This window comes from Staurois parvus, unplaced genomic scaffold (genome assembly GCF_062004578.1).
Source record: "Staurois parvus isolate SC_StPar_1 unplaced genomic scaffold, SC_StPar_1.0 ptg000257l, whole genome shotgun sequence".
Lineage (NCBI taxonomy): Eukaryota > Metazoa > Chordata > Amphibia > Anura > Ranidae > Staurois > Staurois parvus.
The window spans coordinates 3,068,835-3,092,372 of record NW_028318053.1 but is presented as its reverse complement, the minus strand read 5'-3'; the positions used below and the strand labels follow the sequence as shown (position 1 = coordinate 3,092,372).

The following is a 23,538-nucleotide window of genomic DNA, read 5'->3' as shown; positions in this document are numbered from 1 at the left end:
CCCCTTTACAGCATTGGGGGTTGAATAATTTTGGTCACAACTGTATGTGCTGATTTATACTTATTCAATATTGAGTTAGCCCACCCTTCGCAGCTGTAAACAGATTCAACTCTTCTGGGAAGGCTGTCCACAAGGTTTAGGAATGTGTCTATGGGAATGTTTGACCATTCTTCCAGAAGCGCATTTGTGAGGTCCGGCACTGATGAGAAGGCCTAGCTCGCAGTCTCCACTCTAATTCATCCCAAAAGTGTTCTGTCAGGTTGCAGTCAGGACTCTGTGCAGGCCTGTCAAGTTCCTCCACTTCAAACTCGCTCATCCATGTGTCTTTAAGGACCTAGCTTTGTGCACTGGTGTGCAGTCATACTGGAACAGGAAGGGGCCATCCCCAAACTGTTCCTACAAACTTGGGAGCATGAAATTGTCCAAAATGTCTTGGTATGTTGACAACTTCACTTGAACTAAGGGGCCAAACCCAACCCCTGAAAAACAACCCAAAACCATAATCCCCCCTCCTCCAAAGTTTACACTTGGCACAATGCAGTCAGGCAAGTACCATACTCTTGGCAACCACCAAACCCAGACACGTCCATCGGATTGCCAGACACAGAAATGTGATTCGTCACTCCAGAGAACACATATCCACTGCTCCGAGTCCAGTGGTTGCTTGCTTTACACCACTGTATCCGACGCTTTGCATTGCATTTGGTGATGCAAGGCTTGGCTGCAGCTGCTCAGCCATGGAAGCCCATTCCTTGAAGCTCGGCTGAGCCAATCTGAAGGCCACACGAAGTTTTGAGGTCTTTGCCTATTGACTTTACAGACAGTTGGCGACTCTGCTGTCAATTTACATTGCCTACCACTTCGTGGCAGAGTTGCTGTTCCCAGTTGCTTCCACTGTTCTAATACCACTAAAGGTGGGAATATACAATTTAAAAAAAAAAAAAAAAAGACTGATCGGCGTTTGTTGGTCGAAATCGTGGCCCACATTAACCAATCTACAAAAATAGTTTGTCGGGCAATACATAGTGTTGACGTCTTCCGTACAAGTGGAAGTGATACAGTGTGTGTGTGACCTTGTAGCCACGCCTTCTGACCAGAACAAGCAATATACACAACAAGTAACAGCAATGAGTATAATATAGTTTATTACATTACCTATATACATAAATAGTGATACATAAAAATATAATATCCATAATTCTGGTTTCATTATCTCATTAGGACAATCTACTTTTAACATCTAGATTTATCGTTTGTGTTTACGAAGATTCCTTGGACATAAACATCCGGGTCATCTTCCGTTTCCGCTCATGCGTGATAGCGCTTGATAGATTTTTTTCATATGACTATCATACCACTGCATAGAAATAAGGTCGTTCGTATGCGAAACGACAATTTTTCACTGTTGTTCAACCGTATTTTTTCAATCACAATAATGTTATTGGTTAAAACATCCTGCTCATTAACGAAGAGAACATAATTTGATCAGTGGTTTTCTAAAATTTTTAGTACGATTTTCTTATCGTGTGTACGGGGCATAACAATTGAGCATGGAATATTTAGTAGCAAGGAAGTTTCACAGATGGACTTATTGCATAGGTAGCAACCTATAACTGTACACCACGCTGAGCTCCTGAGAGTGACCCATTCTTTCACAAATGTTTGTAGAAGCAGTCTGCATGCCTAGGTGCTCGATTTTATACACCTGTGGCCATGGAGGTGATTGGAACCCCTGAATACAATGATTTCAAGGGGTGCCCCAATACTTTTGGCAACATAGCGTATGTGGTAATAGATAGTGTTATACTTTTCACCACTAGATAGCAACCATGTAGTATATACAGTGCCTTGAAAAAATATTCTTACAACCAAAAACGTAAAATGTATTTTATTGGGATTTTATGTGATATACCAACACAGAGCGGCACATAATTGTGAAGTGGAAGGAAAATGATTTTCAAATTTTTTTACAAATATCTGAAACGTATAGCGTGCATTTGTATTTAGCCCCACTGAGTCAATACTTTGTAGAACCACCTTTCACTGCAATTACAGCTGCAAGTCTTTTTGGGGATGTCTCTACCAGCTTTGCACATCAAGAGAGTGAAATATTTGCCCATTATTTGCAAAATAGTTCATGCTCTGTCAGATTGGATGGAGAGCGTCTGCAATTTTCATGTCTTGCCACAGATTCTCATTTGGATTTAGGTCTGAACCATTCTAATACATGAATATGCTTTGATGTAAACCATTCCATTGTAGGTCTGGCTGTATGTTTAGGGTTGTTGTCCTGCTGGAAGGTGGACCCATCAACTCTTACCAGCTTCCCTGTCCCTGCTGAAGAAAAGCATCCCCATAACATGATGCTGCCACCACGTTTCACGTTGGGGATGATGTGTGCAATGTTAGTTTTCCACCACACAGCGTTGTGCTTTAAGGCCCAAAAGTAAAATTTTGGTCTCATCTGAGCAGAGCACCTTCTTCCACGTTTGCTGTGTCCCCCACAAACTGCAAACCTGACTTCTTATGGCTTTAAACAATGTCTTTCTTCTTACCACTCTTCCATAAAGGCCAGATTTGTGGCGTGCACGACTAATAGTTGTCTTATGGACAGATTCTCCCACCTGAGCTGTGGATCTCTGCAGCTCCTCCAGAGTTACCATGGGCCTCTTGGCTGCTTCTCTGATTAATGCTCTCCTTGCCTGGCCTGTCAGTTTAGATGGACGGCCATGTCTTAGTAGGTTTGTAGTTGTGCCATACTCTCTCAATTTTTGGATGATGGAATGAACAGTGCTCCATGAGATGTTCGAAGCTTGTCTCTCTCTCTATATATATATTTTTTTATGTATAACCTAACCCTGCTTTAAACTTCTCCACAATTTTATCCCTGACCTGTCTGGTGTATTCCTCGGCTTTTATGATGCCGTTTTTTTCACCAATGTTCTCTAACTTCTTAGGGCTTCACCGAACAGCTGTATTTATACGGAGATTAAAATTAAACACAGGTGGACTATATTTACTAATTCAGTGACTTCTGACAATTGATTCCACCAGATTTAGTTAGAGGTATCAGAGTAAACGGGGCTGAATACAAATGCATGCCACACTTTCCAGATATTTGTAAAAAAAGTTTTTGAAAAACATTTATCATTTTCCTTCCACTTCCTACTTTGTGTTGGTTTATCACAACAAAAATCCCAATAAAATACATTTATGTTTCTGATTGTAACATGACAAAATGTGGAAAATTTCAAGGGGTATGAATAGTTTTTCAAGGCACTGTAGGTTATAACTGGGATATATATAGTTTTTTCTTTATATACAATTTTAATCACGTGCCCTCTCAAAAGATTTACCCCCCTTGCTGACCAGGACATTTTTTTGCTTTTCAGCACTCCACTATTTCAACTGGTAATGTGCGATCATGCAACACTGTACCCAAACAAAATTGATGTCCTTTTTTCACAAAAATAAGGCTTTTTGGTGGTATTTAATCTTCACTAGGCTTTTTTTAGGTTTTGTGATATAAAACGGAAAAAGACTGAAAATTGTGAAAAAAAGATATTTTTTACTTTTGGTTATAAAAAAAATATCCAATAAACCCAAAGTTAGTCATAAATTTAGGCCAAAATGTATTTTGCTACATGTCTCTGGTAAAAAAAAAAAAAAAAAAATCCCAATACAAGTATATTAATTGGTTTGTGTGAAAGTTATAGCGTCCACAAACTATGGTATATATACACTGGAAGTTATGCAGCTTTACTTTGACTTTCTACCACTTTGCTTGAGGTGGTAAAATGTCAGGGCAGTACAAAAAACCTCCCAAAATGACCCCTTTTTGGAAAGTAGACACCAAGGAAATTGCTGAAAGGCATGTTGAGTTCATGGAAGATTTTATTTTTTTGCCACAATTTTTTTTCTTAACCACTTCCCGACCGGCTGTTGCATATAAACGGCCGGAAAGTGGCAGTGCAGGGTCGGGTGGCCTCCCCGCACCCTGCTTGTGCGCGCACCACCGTGATCCGGTGCCCGCTGTGTCCTCTGGACACAGTGAAACACCGATCGTCGGACGGAACCTGTGCGAGGTCCCGATCATGTGATCACTGATTGGCCAATCAGTGATCACATGCAAAGTAGTAAGCAAGATGTCACTTGTGACATCATTGCTTACTACGCGTGAAATCTCTGAATGATCACAGAGGTCACATGGTAGAAGCCTATTCACAACAGGCTTGTACCATGTGACAAGCTGTGACCAATCACAGCTCACTCAGTACTTCTCAATGAGTGCAAGAATGCACACAGAGAGAAAGAGAAATGATTGCTTTTACATCCTATATGGGTATAAAAGCAATGTGTAAAAAAAAAAAAAAAAATCATCACCCCCCACAAGTAGTACAGTGTCACCATGGTGACACTGTACTGCTAGGGTGACAGTATGTAAAAAAATAAATAAATATAAAAAAATAAAATAAAAATGCAAAAAAAATATTTAAAAATTATATTTTTTGGTTATAAACTAATTTGGATTTTTTTTTTACTAAAAAGATAACGGAATAAATTTTGGCAAAGATTTATAATGAAATATTATTTATTTGCAAAATTTTATTAAAAAAACACCAAACTTTTTTTCAAAATTTTTGGACTTTTTCATTTACATAGCAAAAAAAATAAAAATCCCAGCGGTGAATAAATACCACCAAAATAAAGCTTTATCTGTCTCAAAAAAATGTTAAAAAATTCATTTGGGTACAGTGTTGCATGACCGCGCAATTGTCATTCAAAGTGTGATAGCGCTGACAGCTGAAAATTGCCCTGGTCAGGGAGGGGGTAAAAGTGTCTGGTCTGTAAATGGTTAAACACAAACCGTGCAAGGTGGGCCGGGGGTGGGGGGGCACCTGGGCATCCCTTCCCGCTGCTTGTAAAAGCATTCCAGCTGCTAGAATTGCCTTTACATGAAAGCCGACCACCAGCTAAAAAAAACAAAAAATACACAAGATACCAGGATATCTGTAGCTGCAGGCATTATCCTGGTATAACCAAAGTCCAGCAACGTATCAGTACATTGCTGGTCCATGTTGGGCATATATGCAACAGCAGAGAACATGAGCATAAGATGAAATCGGGTCTGTGGACAAATATGACCGCAATTGATAATTTTTTGTAATGCCCATATTGAGGGTTAGGCCCAAAAAAGTTTTAAATTTAGTGATAGGTTTCCAAGCAAATTGTCTGACAAGTGCTGAATTTGGGTGGGTAGTCATGTATTGTTAAGCAAATAAATTGGTTTGGCCCACAATCAATTCATACAAATCTTCCATGAAAAACAGAGGAGCGGCTACATTCTACTGCTGCCAGCGAACAGGGCTGATCCTGCTAACACAGTGTTTTTGAGGCCACTATACAAAAGAAGGCACTAGTATAGTTCTGTTCGCGATCAATATATTGATCCATACAAACACTATATCTTTACTGGTAATGGCAGTGATCATAGTACTTTGTCATTCTGTATTAAAATCTTAATTTTGTAAAACAAAAGGATTCTAAAACAAACCCAAATCGTACCTTATTAGCAGCTTGACTCACTGATAATGCACACGATATCTCTGCTGCCCCACCACCATAAACAATACGATTGTCTCGTACTAAATTACGGATGACACACAAAGCATCATGAAGGGAGCGCTTCGCTTCTTCGATGATCTGTAAATAAAGGAAGAAATAGAGAGCCATGTCAAGAACAAATTGGAATTTACTGTCAAGGGAAAAATCAAAACTGGAATATGCTACCAAAAAAGTAATCCACTGCTATATCCCTGTATTCTCTTATCCTAAAAACTTGATTTCCTGCTGCCATAGCCTTTATAGAAATTGCCCTTAATATATATATATTTAAACACACATGGATTGTAATTATAAGAGCCATGAAATGCAATTTTACTGGAACTGGAATGAATATCTGAATTTGTCATATTGGCCTGTAATCATATAAACAAAGCACTAATGCTAGTCATAGATTAATCGAATCTTGTCCAGTTCAGCATGGACCAGACTATATCTGATCCATCTACGGGCAGGCTGGTAGTACTGAAGTTGATCCATTGATAGACTTCAGTACAACTAGACTGTAGGATTTTTTTGCTCCTTGCCGGCAGAATACAAAAGCACTGTGGGAGAGATTCCTACAACACTCACTGTGCAGTGGTGGAAAATTGTATACTCTATGGCTATCCTTAGAGGAAAGATAAGCACTGAGACAGACCTTTGTTGTACTGCAGGGTACCGTCAGTTATCTGAGTGAACACATTCTTAAAGAAGGGAGAAAAACATTTTTTTTTACTTGTCTATCTTGTAGCAAGCCTTGGGTTATAGGCTGCTACCAACAGGTGATTCAGAACTTAAACAGCTTTGCTAAGCATGGCCCTAGGGCATACTCCTATAACCCCCCTCCACTCTGAGCCCGCAGTATTTTTTTTTTTTTTATGGCAAGCAACGTAGAGTAACTCAGGAACAGAGGTGAGGTGGCCTGTGCCCTGTATCACAAAATATGGAATTTAAAAGGCAAGTCTAAACTCTCCTATCCGAGTTGAACGGTATAGGAATCAGACTGGCTATCCATAGATCCTGGAACATCCCCAAGAAATGAACAGATGCGTGGGCATCAACAAGGCAAACTGAACAATGCTAATAGGTCCAACAAAAACAAGTGTCAAAGATCCAAGTGTGAAGCAAGGAGTGGATGTCAAAGTCAGACACCCTTGTCCTTTAACCACCTCAATACAAGGCACTTTTACCCCCTTCCTGCCCAGACCAATCTTAGCTTTCACTACTCTCACACTTTGGGTACAGTGTTGCATGATTGAGTAATTCTCATTCAAATGAATTTTTTGTCCTTTTTTTCATGCTATTTAATTAGAACTGTTTTTTTTTATTTTTTGCACTGTAAGTAAAAAAAAGACAAATTTGAGAAAACAAAAACAAAAAACGCATTTACTTTGTTTCGGTTATAAAATTTTGCAAATAAGTAATTTTTCTGCATAAAATTTTGGCCAAAATGTATATTGATACATTGCTTTGGTAAAAATAATCCCAATTGGTGTGTATTATTTGGTCTGTATGGATGTTATAGAGTCTACAAGCTAAGGTATCAATCATTGAAAATTGCACACCTGATCAAAACTATGTACTGACGGCCTCTCATTTCTTGAGACACTAATGCAGGCCATAGATGGGGAGAAAAACTGCAGATTTTTCTTTTAAAAAACGAAAAATCGGTTGTTCAAGTGGCCGACGTTACCATCAATGGTAAAAAAAAAAAAAAAAAAAAAAAAAAAAAAAAAAAAAATCGGCCGATTTTCTACCCGTCTAGAGCCGGCAAAAAGTGTCCCTGCAGAGAGCTCTGCTATTTCTTTGACAGTTCTCTGACAGTTCCTTGACATTTATAGAAGTTGCAACAATGTATCTATTTGTTTCCATTTAGGATACAGATGTTTTTATTTGGAAACAAATAGATACAATGTTTCAACCGCTGTAAATGTCAAGGAACTGTCAGAAATAGCGGAGCTCTCTGTAGAGACACTTTTTGCTGGACTGGAATTCTTCTTCATTTTCATCCTCATCCTCTTCTTCATCCTCATCCTCTTCTTCATCCTCATCCTCTTCTTCATCCTCATCCTCTTCTTCTTTTTCTTCTTTTTGTCTTCCTCTTGCAGGTCACTGCTCATGCGCAGATTTTTTATCGGTAAAAAATCGGCCGATTTGCCCACTAATTGCCGCGAAAATCGGCCGATCGGCAAAATCGGCCGATTTTTTTCCAACTTTACCGAAAAAAAAAACGGCCAAAATACCGAAAAACGGCCGCCCACTAACGATCCGAAAATCGGCCGATTTTATTTTCGGCCGAAAAATCGGCCGATTTTCGACCCATCTATGGCCTGCATAACAAGCCAGGACAGTACAAATACCCCCCAAATGACCCCTTTTTGGAAAGTAGACATTCCAAGGTATTTAGTAAGATTAATGGTGAGTTTTTTAAAATGTAATTTTTTACCACAATTCTTTGGGAAATTAAGTAAATAAAATGTGTTATTTTCACACAACTGTTATATTAACAGGTTATTCCTTTTTTACACAAAGTTGTTCATTTATAAGAGATTTCTAACACATCACCTGTACATACCAAAAATTACACCCCAAAATACATTCTGCCACTCCTCCTGAGTATGGGGATACCACATGTGTAAGACTTTTCCACAGCCACATACAGAGGCCCAACATCCATGTAGGACCTACAGGACAATGTAATTACCCTTGGCTGCCTGCCTATCTGGGAGTGCTGCGCTGCTTGTACTCGCCATTGTGCTACTGGTGGATGCCTGCTCCTCCTCAGATCTCCTGAACCTCTTTGTTTGGACTCTCTCCTCCTCAGAATCTGTTGCTAACCCACTGCTTTCAATTGGCTCATACGCAAAATCTGAATCTGACAGAGTTCCCCATTGTTGTCCGTCATACTCAGTATCTAGGATGCCTCCGCGCTGGTGTATACATTTTTTAGACATTTTGATGTTCACTGGTACAGATGTTTATCACTGGTACAAAAGTGGAAGAGCACTGTGCGACAGACGTGGACCACTGGCACTGTGACAGAGTGATGTACTTGTGTGTACTCGCTGATCGGCTCTGCTTCTCACTCTCAGGCTCTGTGTGAGGAGAGGCAGAGCAGTTCAACTGAATGGCGGCTTTGTTGATATCACATGACAGCTGTGATTGGACACAGCAGTCATGTGATCAGAAGGGCAAATCAGAGGGCCCTTCTGCCAAGCGATGTTGCGCTGTGTCCAAGGGACACAGGCACAATAAAAGCGCAGCCGCGAGGTCGCGCTTGTGTGCATGTTCTGAAGGACGATCATGAACATCGACTCAAAGGCGAAGCTCCCATCTGGCAGTTTATGTGCAGTGGCCAGGTGGGAAGCAGTTAAGACCATGCTGGAAGAAACCAGGAGGTTGCCTCACAGAAGTGTGAGTATATCTGCGTACTAGGAACAGTTTGGTGCAATGAGAATCACCAATTTATTATCTTCTATTCTTCAGAGTAGTCAATTAAGTATCTGCACTGGAAGGAAGGCGTACATTAAAGTGGTTCTAAAGGCAGAAGGTTTTGTTTCATCTCAATGCATTATATGCTTTAAGGTTAAAAAAAAAACAAAAAAAACAAAAAACACAACACACCTGTGTGCAACTCCCCCCCCCCAATTTGATCCAATGATGTGCATGAAGGCAGCGACTCTTCGGGGTCTCACTCTCCTCACACAGCTCCTGCAAATCACAGCCAGTGAACCAATGAGGAGTCCATTCACAGGAGCACAGCTCGGGAGCGAGCCTGCTTGAATGCTTCCATAGAAAGATGCTTGCTATTGGGGATACTCGGCAGAGTGGAAGAGCCAGGACCACCAGCAGGTGATCAGGGCTGCTCTATGCAAAACCACTGCACAGAGCAGGGAAGTATAACAGGTTTGTTATTTTGTTTTTTTAAATTGCCTTAAGGATCAGTTTAACCTGAATAGAGTCCAATAAAAATCCTGGCCACATCTGGAGACCCCCCCACACACACCATTTCTGACACAGAAGACTTAAGATGGGATGTTGGGAACATTCCCAGCGGTCCAGATGGCGACGACTGAGGAAACCCACCTTCCCAATTGCCCACTTCCAGGATGTGACATAGCGCTTCTCGGCCCAGAGGAGAAGCAGACCTCCCTACTTTAAGGTCTCCTGCTACTTCCTGATTGATACAGGCCACTGATGTGGAACTGTATGATTGCTCCCGGACTGGATGTCCTTAAATAAAGGAGGTCCAGAGATTAAGAGCTAGTCTTAGGCCTCATGCACACAGGACGTCAACATTGGCAGAAAAAAACGTCTGAGGCTTGTCAAAGTGTCTAATGCTTTTACAAGCATTTAGGTGCGTTTACAAGCACTTGGGTGTGAATTCATCTCATTGGCCAGAATAACTGGATTTTTTTTCTATATACTTGCCTGTAAAATTAATTTCTTGGAGTATATCATAGGGCACAGAACAGGCTATACATGACTATGTGGGTTATATGCCACCTATAGGTAAATGGACACTGCCCGACCAATCTGAGAGGAGGTCCTCCCCTATATAAAACCCTCCTACACAGGAACTACAATTTTTGTAGTAAGCAATGAAATTCCAGAAAGAGGGGCAAGACCTCTGTGTCCTGTGATACACTCCAAAAAAGGGATTTTACAGGCAAGTATACAAAAATCCATTTTTTTTTATCGTAGATCATGGGACATAGAGCAGGCTATTCATGACTATATGGGAAAGCAAAGAAATTTGAGGGGAGGGTGACACCATGATAGCCACCATCAATCCCTCAGGACCTACTCAGCCCTTCGTAAAACACTGCAGTCAAAGGCAGAATCCTCTGCGGCTCTGACATCCACCTTGTAGAACCTTGTGAATGTGTGAACTGAAGACCATGTAGCAGCCTTGCAAACCTAAGCCACTGATGCCTGATTGCCCAAGATGTCCCCACACTCATGGTAGAGTGTTCCTTCCCCCGAAAGCGTGCGACTTTTCAAACCATAGGCTGGAGCAATCAATTGGCGGATCCATAGTCGTCTTGGATGCCGCCTGCCCCTTCCTAGGCCTCTCTGGCAGCATGAACAGAGCATCTGACCTCCTGACCTGTGCTGTCACCTTCAAGAAAACCTTTACAAGCGTGTACCACATTCAAGGAATGCAGAGATCTTTTTCTTGCTGACCGAGACCAAGGAAAGAATGAAGGTGGAACGATATCCTGATGAAAACTAAAAACTACCTTTGGTAAAAAAAGTCGGTTGTGGTTGCAACACCACTTTATGATGCAAAACCAGAAATGGTTCTCTGCAAGATAGAGTTGCCAGCTCTGATATCCTTCTTGCAGAAGTGATTGCCACTAGAAACAAATCCTTACATGTCAACAAGACCAGTGGAATCTCTCCAACAGGTTCAAATGCTGTTTTTTGCAAAACCTCCAAAACCAAGTTCAGGTCCCAAGGACACAAAAGGCAACCTGACAAGAGGAGCAATACGCATTACTCCCTGTAAAAAAGTGCAAACCAAGAAGTGAGACGCAATGGGCCTGGGAAAAAAAAAAACAGCTATGCTGAAACCTGGCCCTTAATACCAATAGCCAATTTCTTCTCCAACCCTGTTTGAAGAAACAAAAAGAATCTGACCAATCACCAGCCACTTCCAGACCTCACACCAGGAAATGTAAGCCTTCCAAGTTCCGTAATAAATGTTCCTAGAGACAGCCTTTCTAGCACCCAACATGATGGGGATAACAGAATTCGATACTCCCAAATCCTTAGGATCTGGGTTTCAATAGCCATGTTGTCAAATTTAGCAACTGTAAAGCTGGGTGTAATATAGGACCTTGAGACAGCAAGTCTGGATGACTTGGCAGAGACCACGGCCCGTCTACTGCAACCTTCACTATGTCCTCATACTAGGCCCTCCTTGGCCAGGCAGGAGCAAATCAGTATCACCGGAATAGACTCCTCCCAAATCCTGCATAAGAGACATGGCAGAAACTGAATCGGAGGAAAGGATAAATCAGTGAAAACTGGTTCCAAGGAAAACACTAAGGCATCTACCCCTGCCGCACAAGGGAACTTTACCCTTGACAAAAAAACCCGACCTTGTTGTTGAATCTGGATGCCAATATATCTACGTCTGGGCAACGCCATCGCTGGCAGACTCCCTTGAAAACCCTAGTATGCAAAGCCCATTCCCCCAGAATCAACCAATGGCAACTGAGATAATCCACCTGCCAATTTTCCACCCCCGGAATGAACACCACTGACAAACCAAATTTTCACACCACTGACTGAAAGGATCTCCCTCTCTCCAAATTGTGAGTCATCAATCACCAATTCTGGCTGCACAGTACCTCTGGAGACAGACATGCAGTAATCCAGAGCCAGGACCTACTTGTTCCAAACGGTCAGAATTTTCCCTTGCAGTGGCCTGGAGTAGAATTGGGCATAGGGAATAGCCTTGAACGAGGACACCATCTCCCTCAGCAACCTCATACGGAGGCAAATTGAAGGATACCTCTTGGCTTTTAAACTGCAAATCTAGATAACCTACAACAAATAAACCAACCCCCCTGAGTTCTGAGCAGCACCAACACTGGAGCAAGAAAAAAGAAAAGAAAAAAAAAAAAAATCCTGTAAAGAGGCCACTGCTGACCGAACCGATTCCATATGAAAAGACCAGACATTTAATAACGATTTAGCCCCTTGAGGTCCAAAATGGGCCTTACATCCCCATTTGGCTTCGGGACTGTGAACAGGTTTGAATAAAACCTCTCGTCCACTGGAACCTCCATGATCACCCTGAGACTATAGGCGACTGAGTCGGTTTAGAAACCAGGGAGGGGTTTCTAGTATGTACCCCAGAGAAATAATGGAAATGACCCACTTGTCTTGTATTAGAGCTCTCCAGGCAGCAATAAAATCCAAAAGACCGCAAAAATGAGTGGGGGCACACCTTCATAAGGAAGCAGACTTTGGATCTGCCTTGGATGACTTTTGCACCCAGGGCCTCCCCAGGTTTTGATTCGGAGTTCTACTTCTGGAGGCTGGGACCTGTGTGCGGCGAAATGACTGCCTGTTAGACGAGGGGCCAGCAACTGAAGCCCCTGACACCTTAAAAGAAGGGTGCTTGGATCTCCTTTTAAAATTAGAATTCTTTCCCCCTGAAATCTTTTGAATAGATTTGTCCAAATCTTCCCCAAACAGATGCTCTCCATGAAAGGGTAAACCGCCCAATAATTGTTTTGCACGCAAGTTCTGTCAACCAACTCTTTAGCAGCAAAACCCTGCACAAGTGTACTGATAAGAGTGCCAAGTGAGAAATTTGCTGAATTGAATCCTTAAGAGCATCAACAGCAAAACACAGCACACGGAACATCCTCCAAATACTCATCCCAGTATTCCCCCTGCACCGATGGTATTCCAAGCAGTCGTTTGACATGGCCAGAAAGACTCAGGCAAATGCCAAATAGCTGCTACTGCTGGCTATACAGCAGACCCTGCCAGGGAGAAGTAGGCCTTAAGGAGAGACTCCAGTTTCTCATCAGCTGGATTGTTGAAGATCTGGATATTATCCACAGGACATGTTAAGACTTATTCAGGGATGAAACAGCTGCATCCACTACAGGCATACCCCGTTTAACAAACTTCTCTTCCATGGGGTACAAAAAAAGAAAACCTCTTTGGTGGAACTAAAATCCTGTCTGGGTGATTCCTAGTCAACATACATAATTCCAGTGGATGCACTGGAAAGGCCTGAGTACTGTGTGGAGGCTTCAAAGAGCACATAGAAGAATAAAGTAATCTCAGAGGTTTCTATCAGAGGTAGCCTGAATCCAGATCATACCATATCAGTGGGGTCCTGGACTAATAACCTCTGAGATTAGGAGGCAGAAACTGTTTGCTTCTCCTCAGGCTATGACCTCTCAGAGACGAATGCCTGACCTTCCTCAAGTTCTTCCTCATCCTCAGGTTCCACCCATTCCTGCTCCAGGATTGGTGGTTCTAGTGACTGGGATCTCTCCCGCTTTCTAGTCTCCTGAGAAACCGATGAAATCATCCCTGCAATCTTAACCTCTAAACCCACTAAGGCTGAAGATCATCTTTGGTTACATATGCCAAGGCAGGTGCCTCAGTATTAGCCACAATGCCAGATAAATGCAGTGGCTCAGACTGCCCAGTAGCTTCTGGCTTCTCAGGAGAGGATATTACAGTGGACATTCGGCTAGGTTCCTCAGGACCTGGCAGCGGCATATTAGTGCCCTTTCCTGCTGTGCCTCCCCCACTGCACTTTCTGGAAGACATTACTTCAGATAACGTAAAAACCTGTGCACCTCCAATAGCAAACACAGACCACAAGATACAGCTATGTAGTGTGCTGAAGAAAACACTCAGTGCAAATTTCTGACCTTACAGGCCACCAAAGGAGCCTCCTGACTGACTGGCCAAGGCTCCTTACCACTCAGCGGAGTACTCATGTGCCTCATTGAATAGCCTGCTTTGTGTCCTTGCCACAGGAATTCCTCAGTGGCAACAGCCCACGTGTGACTAGGCCTCCTGATAAATATGGCAGACTTCCGTTTCTGGCCACTACTGCGTGTGCACCCCTGCTGAATGCACAGGCACCCCAGACGCATTGGCCCTCCCCAGCCTGTGATGCTGGAAACTTTCCCATTTCCAAAGCTGGGATTGAAACCCACCAAGCCAGAGAGTTTCTTGCTTGACTGAACAGAAGCACATAAGATTGAGATGAGTGTGACCAAAAGAATGTTGTGTTCACAAGGCCTTCAGTGAAAAAAGCCTTGAATGAAGCTACCATAAGGCCCAGGATCCTTATGAAGAATCTCAATGAGAGATGTCTTTTTGATCTTCAGGACAAAGCATGGGATGTTCTGGAGGCAAGTTTGTTTGCTGGGCTGTGTCTAGAATGAGGCCTAAATATTCTAGGTAAAGGAAAGGCTGGAGATAATTTCTGAAGTAGAATTACTCAGATGAAGGCCATAAAAATCTGGATAGTCATTTGGATGTTTGCAGATAGTTGCAAGGGAAATTAGAGCAAGCATCTCTGAATACTTTGGGGACAGAGGACAGGCTGAATGGCAGCATGACAAATTAGAAGTGCTAATGAGATGGGTAAATGGAAATGTCCTAGATTGTAAGCTCGAAAGAGCAGGGCCCTCGATCCCCTCATGTTCTGCATTGTATTGGTATTGTTCTATCACATGTTCTGTCCCCCTTTGTGATGTACAGCGCTGAGCGAACTATTGGCGCTTTATAAATACTGTATAATAATAATAATGTGTAAGTAGGCATCTTGAATATATACTGATGAAAAATATTTCCCTTTTCTCATACAGTTACCGACTCTGCAGTTTTCTTGGGAAACCTAACATGTAGGTACTAATTTAGGGATGTTAGGTCAAGAATAGGATAAGTACCCCCACTGGGTTTTGGTACCATGGACAGGTTTGAAAAAAGTCCTTTGAACCTGATCTCTAAAGGGCCTGGAATGACAACGCTCTGAGACAAATGGTGATTCAGGTCAGTCTGCAAATCTTACCCATTTGGGTGGATGTTGGCTGGTTTGAAAAAATAAAAATAGTGGGGTCGTATGGTTTGAAAGTATTTTGTACCCTTTTCAGACTACTGATTGAACCCATAGGGGTCTGGGATATCTGTGACCCAGGGAGAGGCAAACTGCAATAGATGTATCCTCACTCTAAAGTGAGGGCACACCTTCATTGTAAAAAGGGCTATGGGCACTTTGTGGGCTTCGTGTTGCAAGTCTTGTGCCAAAATAGAATTTTGGCTTTGAAGGTGAAGCCTTGGGAGATCAATGGGGTGTTAATTTAGGAGGTAGAAGTGCATTTGGACAGAAATGACAGCTATGCTGTAAATGTGTTATGACTTGCTCTAGGGTATCAACAAAGAAAAGCAGAGTGTGTCAGAGCCTCTCTGAATGAACATGATTTTTTGTTACGCACTATAACTTCCCTTTCCACTGAGTTCATTGACAGACACAGCTCTTCTGAATCTTCACCACAGTGTTATAGCGTCACCTATAGGAGTAGGACACTAGGAAGAAAAAAAACAGCACTGCATAAGGGCAATCCTAGCTGTTATAAAAACACCCTCCCTGCTATAGGCAAGCTAGTTAGTCACAAAGAAACGTAAGCAATTTATATAGAGGGTGGGTGCGGTGTATGTCAATGAACACAGAGAAAAGGATTTTATGGTGAATACAAATTTCAGATTTCTTTTACGTTCATTGACACAGCTCTTCTGAATCTAGACCATAGGGATGTCCCAAAGAAGTGCCTCAACGAGTGGTGGGCAAATCAAAAAGCAACTGGAGCAAGCAGGCAAACATGCCAACCACCTAAAAAAAAAAACAAAAAAAAAAAAACACAACACCGAAAAGGGGCAAACAAGGCACCTAAAAGAGCAGCCTGCAACCTTGCAGCCAAAACAAGCATCCAAAGATTCAAACATATCGACCCAATTTTGTAAAAATGTGCACAGATGACCACCTCTCAAACCAGAGACAGATGCTTGACACCTGAAGGCAGAGTGTGACTCAACAGGGAAGGGAGAAGCATATGCCAAATCAAACTGGAAATGGTGGTAAAGGAGGCTGCCAGGCCTTTCCTTAGGCTGTGAGCAAAAAATTTAATCCGACCACCTGCAGAAGGCCCGCAGTAGACATGTACACACAAACCACCCAGATCACATTGGAGGAATGCAATGCACCCTTAAGCGACAGACTTGGACCCAAGGAAGGCAGGTCAAAGTCCTCAGCAAATGAAAAAACCACCTTCGGAACAGAGGAAGGGAACCGATTAAAACCACTTCACCCTTGAGTAAAACCAAACAGGGAGACCTACAAAACACAGCTGCCAGCTTAGACACCCGCCTCGCAGAAGCGATGGCGACCAAGAAAGCAACATTTTGGAGGTAGAAAAAAGTAAGGGAATATTCCAATACTCTCCAAAAGGAAGGCTTCTGGAGAATCAAATTCAAATGCCACTCTGGTAACGAGGAGCACATGCCAGACAAACATCTCCGGAAAGAGGCGGGAGCCAGGAAGTGTGTGGATAGGGGACATTGAAAAAGAACAGCGATAGCAGAAAGCTGACCCTGATGGTACTTCAGGCAAGGTTTTGTTCGAAGCCCAGTTGAAGATAGGCCAACAACCCAGCCCCCGAGATGGATGTGGCAGGATACCAAGAGCTTTTCACCCGGCAATAAAGCCTTCCAGATGCGAAGATGTATCTTCCGAAAGGTAGGACTACAAGCCTTCAACCTTGTCGAGAGCACCAAATCACACAACTCCTGATCTCTCAAAATCTGGCTTACAATAACCATGCCTTCAAGGCCAGAGATAATGCAGGGTGGTAGACCCGACCCACACCAGGGTATGTAGGTGACCAGCTACACCATGTAGGCGTACCACAGGCTGGTCTGAAGCTACCAGAATGACTGACTTCCCTTCGGCCCCTATCCTGCAATCCCACACAGTGGGCAAGGGAGCAGCTTAAGAGAAGGAAAAGAATAAAAAAAATAGTGGTCTCTCAACTCCACCAGTGCATCCATTGCATCTGTCCTGCACTCCCGCCACAAACCGTGGCAACTCCCTATTGAGGAAGCACACTAGAAAATCCACGTCCTGGGCACTGAGGCAGTGTGATTTGATGAAACCCGTCTGGGTGCAGGGGCCCCCTTCCCTGATCCAGAGTCTGACAACTGAGATAGTCCTCCTGCCAAGTCTCAAAGCCAGGAATGTGCACTGCAGAGGCGGCCAGAACGTGCCATCCCGTCCACCATGGAAAGCAGGAAGCCTCCAGCATCAATGCCTCATTTCACATGCCGCTCAGGTGGGCGACAGACCACTGTGGTGGCATACGTCAAACAGATCCTGACTGGGAACCTACTGAGAAGGTAAGTCAAGCTCTCAAGAAACAGCAGGCCACTCGCAGCTTCATGACAATGACAGGCAGGACAGCCTCCCCTGGAGTCCAATGGCCTTATGCTGACTTTGATCCCAGGACTGCACCCCAGGCAAACAAGCTGGCATCCAGGGTGAGGACCATCCAGTGGAGGGGAAGAAAGGACATTCCAGCTGGCAAAGAAGGGGACCGGAACCACCATAGAAGGAGGGCCCTCACTGACCTTTTCAAACGAATCTGGTGGTCCCTCTGGAGAAACTTGTATGGCAACTACATGTACGCGACTGCCTCAAAAGGACACCATAAGATCCAGACCCTGCATGCAAAACTGTAGGGAATACCGCTTGCGGGACCAGATCAGTTGGGCAGCAGTTCAATTCTTCTGGAGATCGTCCAACAGGAGAAACATTGGCCTGCTCGGAAAAAACAAAAAACCAGGCCCAGATACTCCTGTCTCTAGCTCAGAGTAGACTTATTGAGGTTCAGGACCCATCTGAAGTCCTGCAGGGAGTGCATTGTGATCACCTTGTCAGTCAGCATGACCTGGGAGCCCGCTTGCCAAAATAGCCAGTCATGGCAATCCCTCACTGTCTCAGCAATGCTAGGACTGGAGCCAGCACCTTGGAGAACACCTAGGGAGTCTAGACCAGCCTGGAGGGGAGTGCCACAAATTCATAAATGTTTTTCCCCAACCGCAAATCGTATGAACCTCTGATGTCCCTTGCACATGGGAACATGCAAATCCTTCATGTCTATAGATGCCAGAAAATACCCCTGATAAAGAGAGGCCCACACCAAGTGGATTCCAGCTTGAACCTCTGAGCCAGCACGAAGCAATCAGGGCCTTCAGGTCCAGGATCAGGCAAACCCTGTCCTTTTTCTGGACCAGAGTAAAAATTTCTTTGGTGGAAAAAAAAAAAAAAAAAATTAAAAAGTCTACTTGTGGCTGGACACAAGTAGTTCGCAGACCTACTTGTTGTGCACAAAAAAGATCCATAGGCTTGAGAACCAGCAAAGATAACTCCCTACCCTGGAAACTGATGAGACAAACCTTGATGCTGAAGTATTATCTGCAGGCTTGATGGACTTGTGGGTCCAGGAGCGTTGGGCCGCATCCACAAGGAACGAAACAGTCGCTTCCTTTTCTTGGCCTGTGGGACCAAGGTACTCTCACCACGTGTGAGGTTCTAGACCAAGGTATCCAGGACCGCACAAAAAAAAACAACAAAAAAAAAAAAAACAACCCCCTACGCGGAAAGACAGGTCCCTCAAGGCCATTTCAGAAGTCTGGTGAACAGCCCAGAATTTGAGCCAAAGCACCCACCGGAGGCACCACTGTTGAGACGGAGAGCCTGAAAAGCAACGGATCAGCATCCAAGGATGCACAAATGCACCTTAGGCCCCCTGAACCAATTGGACTGCAAGAACCACATACACCCGATCCACATGTCTGGTGTTCAAAATGTTTCTCAGAAGCTAGGCCTATTGGTAAATGTCTGCGACCCCAGGGCTTGGGCCAACACAGGCAGCCCTGCGGTCCATAGAAGAGGAAAACTTCACAACCCGTATCACATTTACAGTATTCAATCTAGAATGGTGGCATTAACAAGAGGTGAAGTCCACTGCTACAGCTTCTTGGTTCACACAGGGCTGCACTGGGCGTTCCCAGTTCGTGGACCTAGCCGGTCTGTGCATACCAAAAAGGGACAACCAGAAACGAGTCCAGTAACGCCTTAAGTTGAGTGGCCACCAGTGCCTACTGAAGCATGGGACTAACAACAGGGGAAACACCCTGAAGTACAACGGCCAGCAGACCTATGCAAACAAAGTTATGCGTCGACCGCCCTGTGCACGCTGCCTTGGAACAAGGCAGAGCTGCAACCTATGTGGCAGAAGACCAAACCGCACCAAGATAGAATGTAACAGCTAGTATGAATCCTACCCATATGTGGGGCACAGCAGACCTGGCGTTTCAAGGGCAGCAGTGCACTCCTGACCACTAGGGGAGCGTTTCTTTGTGAACAGATCACTGCCAGCATTCGACCCTGCAAACTGCATGGTACACAGGCATTGCTGTAAATCGCCAGCCTGTACTGCTTAACAGGGCACGGTGCATATGCAACAGTCTCCCCTGCCAGTGGTTCAATCATGTGGCAGGGAGGCAAGAAAAAGGGAAATACCCCTAATCAAAGTGGCAGAAAGGCAGTCTGCCAGCGACCACCCACCTAGCCCCGCCCCCACATGCCACCCCCCCACCCACTCTTCCTTCAGGGGCCTTACATTCTGCCTGCAGGACAGAGCATGGGCAGAAGTGATGGAGAGGGAGGTTGCAAACATCCAAAATGGAGGACTCGCATAAGATAAAAAAGGGGGGGGGGCGCACCAGGGCACTGGTGGATCTCCTCTGGCAGAAACCAGGGGGCCGCAAGCCTAAACAGTGACACAGGCAGGGCTACCCGACACCCAGAGGTACTGTGGCCCCACAGAAACACACGCATAGAGTACAATGGATACCCTGTACTCTCAAGCTGTGGGGAAGGGGGATCAGCAACAGAGGCCCAAGACTAAGGGAGGAGGAGAACCCCTCAGGTACGAATACCCCAGGAAGCACCCACACCCCTCACCCTATGACCTCCTGCCTTCCACAGGGTATCCATGGCACTTCCCTTTTCTCCTTATACACAGAGTTAGCCAACTTTGAGAACAGCTGCCGCTGGTGCTCTCATTCACTATGGACACTTAAAGGACTATTTTATAGACATTATGTTTTATTATCTGGTTTAGTTATAAGTGGTTATGCTATTTGCATGTGGAAATTAATTACTTAATCTAGTATACACAATGTTGTAGCAGGGTAAATTTAGGAATTAATTGTGAAAATAATCTCCGTGTGTGTCACAATGTCAATTTGACTGTTAATGGTGTTAAGTGCCTTAATGTGAAATATAGCTTTTTTTCTATCATAACAGTCCGTACGGTCACCCAATTTTATTTTGCTTAAAAGAATATCCGCATAGGGCAGCGTATCTCTGAGATAATTACTTGGTCAGCATAATTTTAATTTATATTTATATAAATATAAGGGCTGTCAACAGCCCTTGACTCACTAGCACCTTTAACCACACGCAACATCAGACCCCGACCGCTCCAGCCCTGGCAGACGGATCACATCAAAACCTTCAAATGACACAGTCGTGCCCTGGAGCGACTATGGCGCAAAACCAAATCCCAACAAGCCCTCACCCGCTACAAATCTGCCTTCCACACCTACACCTCCTCCCTCCACGCAGCCAAACAAGCCTACTTCCTGACCCTCATCAAGGCCCTCTCCTCCAATCCTCGCCACCCCCACCTCCACCCAGCACCTCACTCACTGCCCTTGAGATTGCCAATCACTTCAAAAACAAGATTGACAATTCGCAAGGACATCGCCGCAACTCACACGCCCTCTCAACCCGTCCCCTCTCACACAGCTACCCCCTCATCCCCCCTCCCCCTCGACATAACCCGCAGGGACTTCGTCGCTGCTCAAACTCCCTCCAACCCCCTTCCCCCTCACTCAGCTACCCTCTCATCACCCCTCTCCCACGGCCCCACCACTGCTCTGACCTTCACTTCCACCCCACCCTACATTCCTCATACTGAAGCTCCCCCAACACTCAGCACCTTTAACCTTACTACCATCGAGGAAGTCTCCAAGATCCTCTCTGATGCCCGCATCACCACCTGCCCCCTCGACCCTATCTCCTCACAACTCCTACGACCTCCCTTCCCCTCCATCCTACGCTCCCTCACCCACATCTTCAATCTCTCCCTCTCCTCCGACACTTTCCCCTCCCCTCTGAAACATGCACACATCACCCCCATACTTAAAAAGCCCTCCCTGGACCCCAATCACCCGAACAACCTCAGACCCATCTCCCTGCTCCTATTTACATCTAAACTCCTCGAGCGCCTAGTCTACACCCGCCTAGTCTCTCACCTCAACGACAACAACCTCCTCGATCCCCTACAGTCTGGCTTCCGTCCCCTACACTCCACCGAAACTGCCTTACTCAAACTTTCCAACGACCTGCTAACCGCCAAAGCTAATGGCCACTATTCAGTGCTCCTACTCCTTGACCTCTCTGCGGCCTTCGACACAGTCGACCACCCCCTCCTCAAAAAACTACACTCCTTCTGCCTCAGAGATTCTGCTCTCTCCTGGCTCTCATCCTACCTGTCACAACGCTCTTTCAGCGTTACCTATAATGCTACCACCTCCCCCTCACTCCCCCTCTGTTGGGGTCCCTCAAGGCTCTGTCCTCGGGCCCCTTCTCTTCTCCATCTACACCTCCTCCCTTGGCCAACTCATACACTCTCACGGCTTCAACTACCACCTATATGCCGACGACACACAAATCTCTCAACCCCCCCACCTCACCCCCTCGGTCTCCGCCCCAATCACACACCTACTGAGCGACATATCAGACTGGATGTCGCTCCACTTCCTTAAAACTGAACCTCTCCAAAACTGAGTTTGTCTTCCCCCCAGCCCGGACACCACCCCCCATTGACTTCTCCATCACTTCCAACAACGCCACCATCAAACCCGCCCCGTAGGCCAGAGTACTTGGTGTCATTCTGGACTCCAACCTATCCTTCCAGCCCCAAGTCCAATCTTTAACAAACTCGTGCAGACTCCACCTCCGCAACGTCGCCAAAATACGCGCGTTCCTAACTCCAGAAACCACTAAACAGCTCATCCACCCCCTCATCATATCACGACTCGACTACTGCAACTCCCTCCTCACTGGCCTGCCTCGCCGCTGGCTATCCCCGCTTCAGTCGATCCTGAATATGGCTGCCAGACTCATTCACCTTTCCAACCGTTCCGTTACGTTTCTGCCACCCCCCTCTGCTAATCCCTCCACTGGCTTCCGATTGCGCAACAGATCAAATTCAAAATCCTAACACTGACATACAAAGCTGTCCACCATATTGCCCCAAACTACATCGCCGACCTAATATCCAAGTACCACCCAACACGCACTCCGCTCCTCACAAGACCTCCTTCTCTCTAGTTCCCTGGTCTTCTCCTCCCATGCCTGCCTCCAGGACTTCTCCAGGGTGTCACCCATCCTCGGGAACTCCCTGCCCCAACCCATCAGATTATCACCTACTCTCCTCTCCTTTAGGTGCACCCTGAAAACCCATCTCTTCAGGGAAGCCTACCCCACCCCCTGCTAACTTGCCGAGCTCCTCCACTCTTCCTACCACTCCATCCCCCACAGCTATCTCCTCCTGTGCCACCATCCCCTCCCTCCTAGATTGTAAGCTCGAAAGAGCAGGGCCCTCAATCCCCTCATGTTTTGCATTGTATTGTTATTGTTCTGTCACATGTTCTGTCCCCCTTTGTAATGTACAGCGCTGAGCGAACTATTGGCACTTTATAAATACTGTATAATAATAATAATGATGGAGTACATTGTACATGGTCTACATTGAGCAATAAATGATCAATAAACGTGACAACTAATCGGTCAAACATCTCAACAGGTGGAAGGCATTTAAGGAAGGACTACGGGATAGGCAAAAAAAAAAAAGTCACCCATTCATACATGGGGATAGGCAAAAAAATGACCCATTCGTACACCCCCCTACTTAAAACACTAAACAATTAACACATTTGAGAAACACTTTACCATTAAAGAGAAAAAAGTAACTGAATTTTCAGGAAGTCTTCATTGTAATTCAAAAGAACAGAGATTACATCATATCCTCTACGCACTCTACGGTATAAAAAAAAACAAAAAACAAAAAAAAACCACACACTACAGTTCCCATCAACCTGTAGGAATTGTATTGACTGTACAGGCCTGTACATGCTGAATGTGTACTTGCCCACTTTAACAAACCCAGCCACACTGCTCACTACCACACAGCAGGACAGTAAGGTGAATCTTATAAATGTAAAGCATGCATGTGCAAAATGTTTAGTTCA

The 23,538-nt window shown here is 44.7% G+C and overlaps 1 protein-coding gene across 1 annotated transcript in view; it reads right to left on the bottom strand.

The window, feature by feature from the left end:
• CCT5 (chaperonin containing TCP1 subunit 5) overlaps window positions 1–23,538 on the bottom strand; it is a 192,954-nt gene that overhangs the window by 28,413 nt on the left and 141,003 nt on the right. The window contains exon 9 of the mRNA XM_089681042.1: window positions 5,566–5,703. Within this exon, the coding sequence (XP_089537168.1) occupies window positions 5,566–5,703 (138 nt within the window). The remainder of the gene's footprint in view (window positions 1–5,565; window positions 5,704–23,538) is intronic.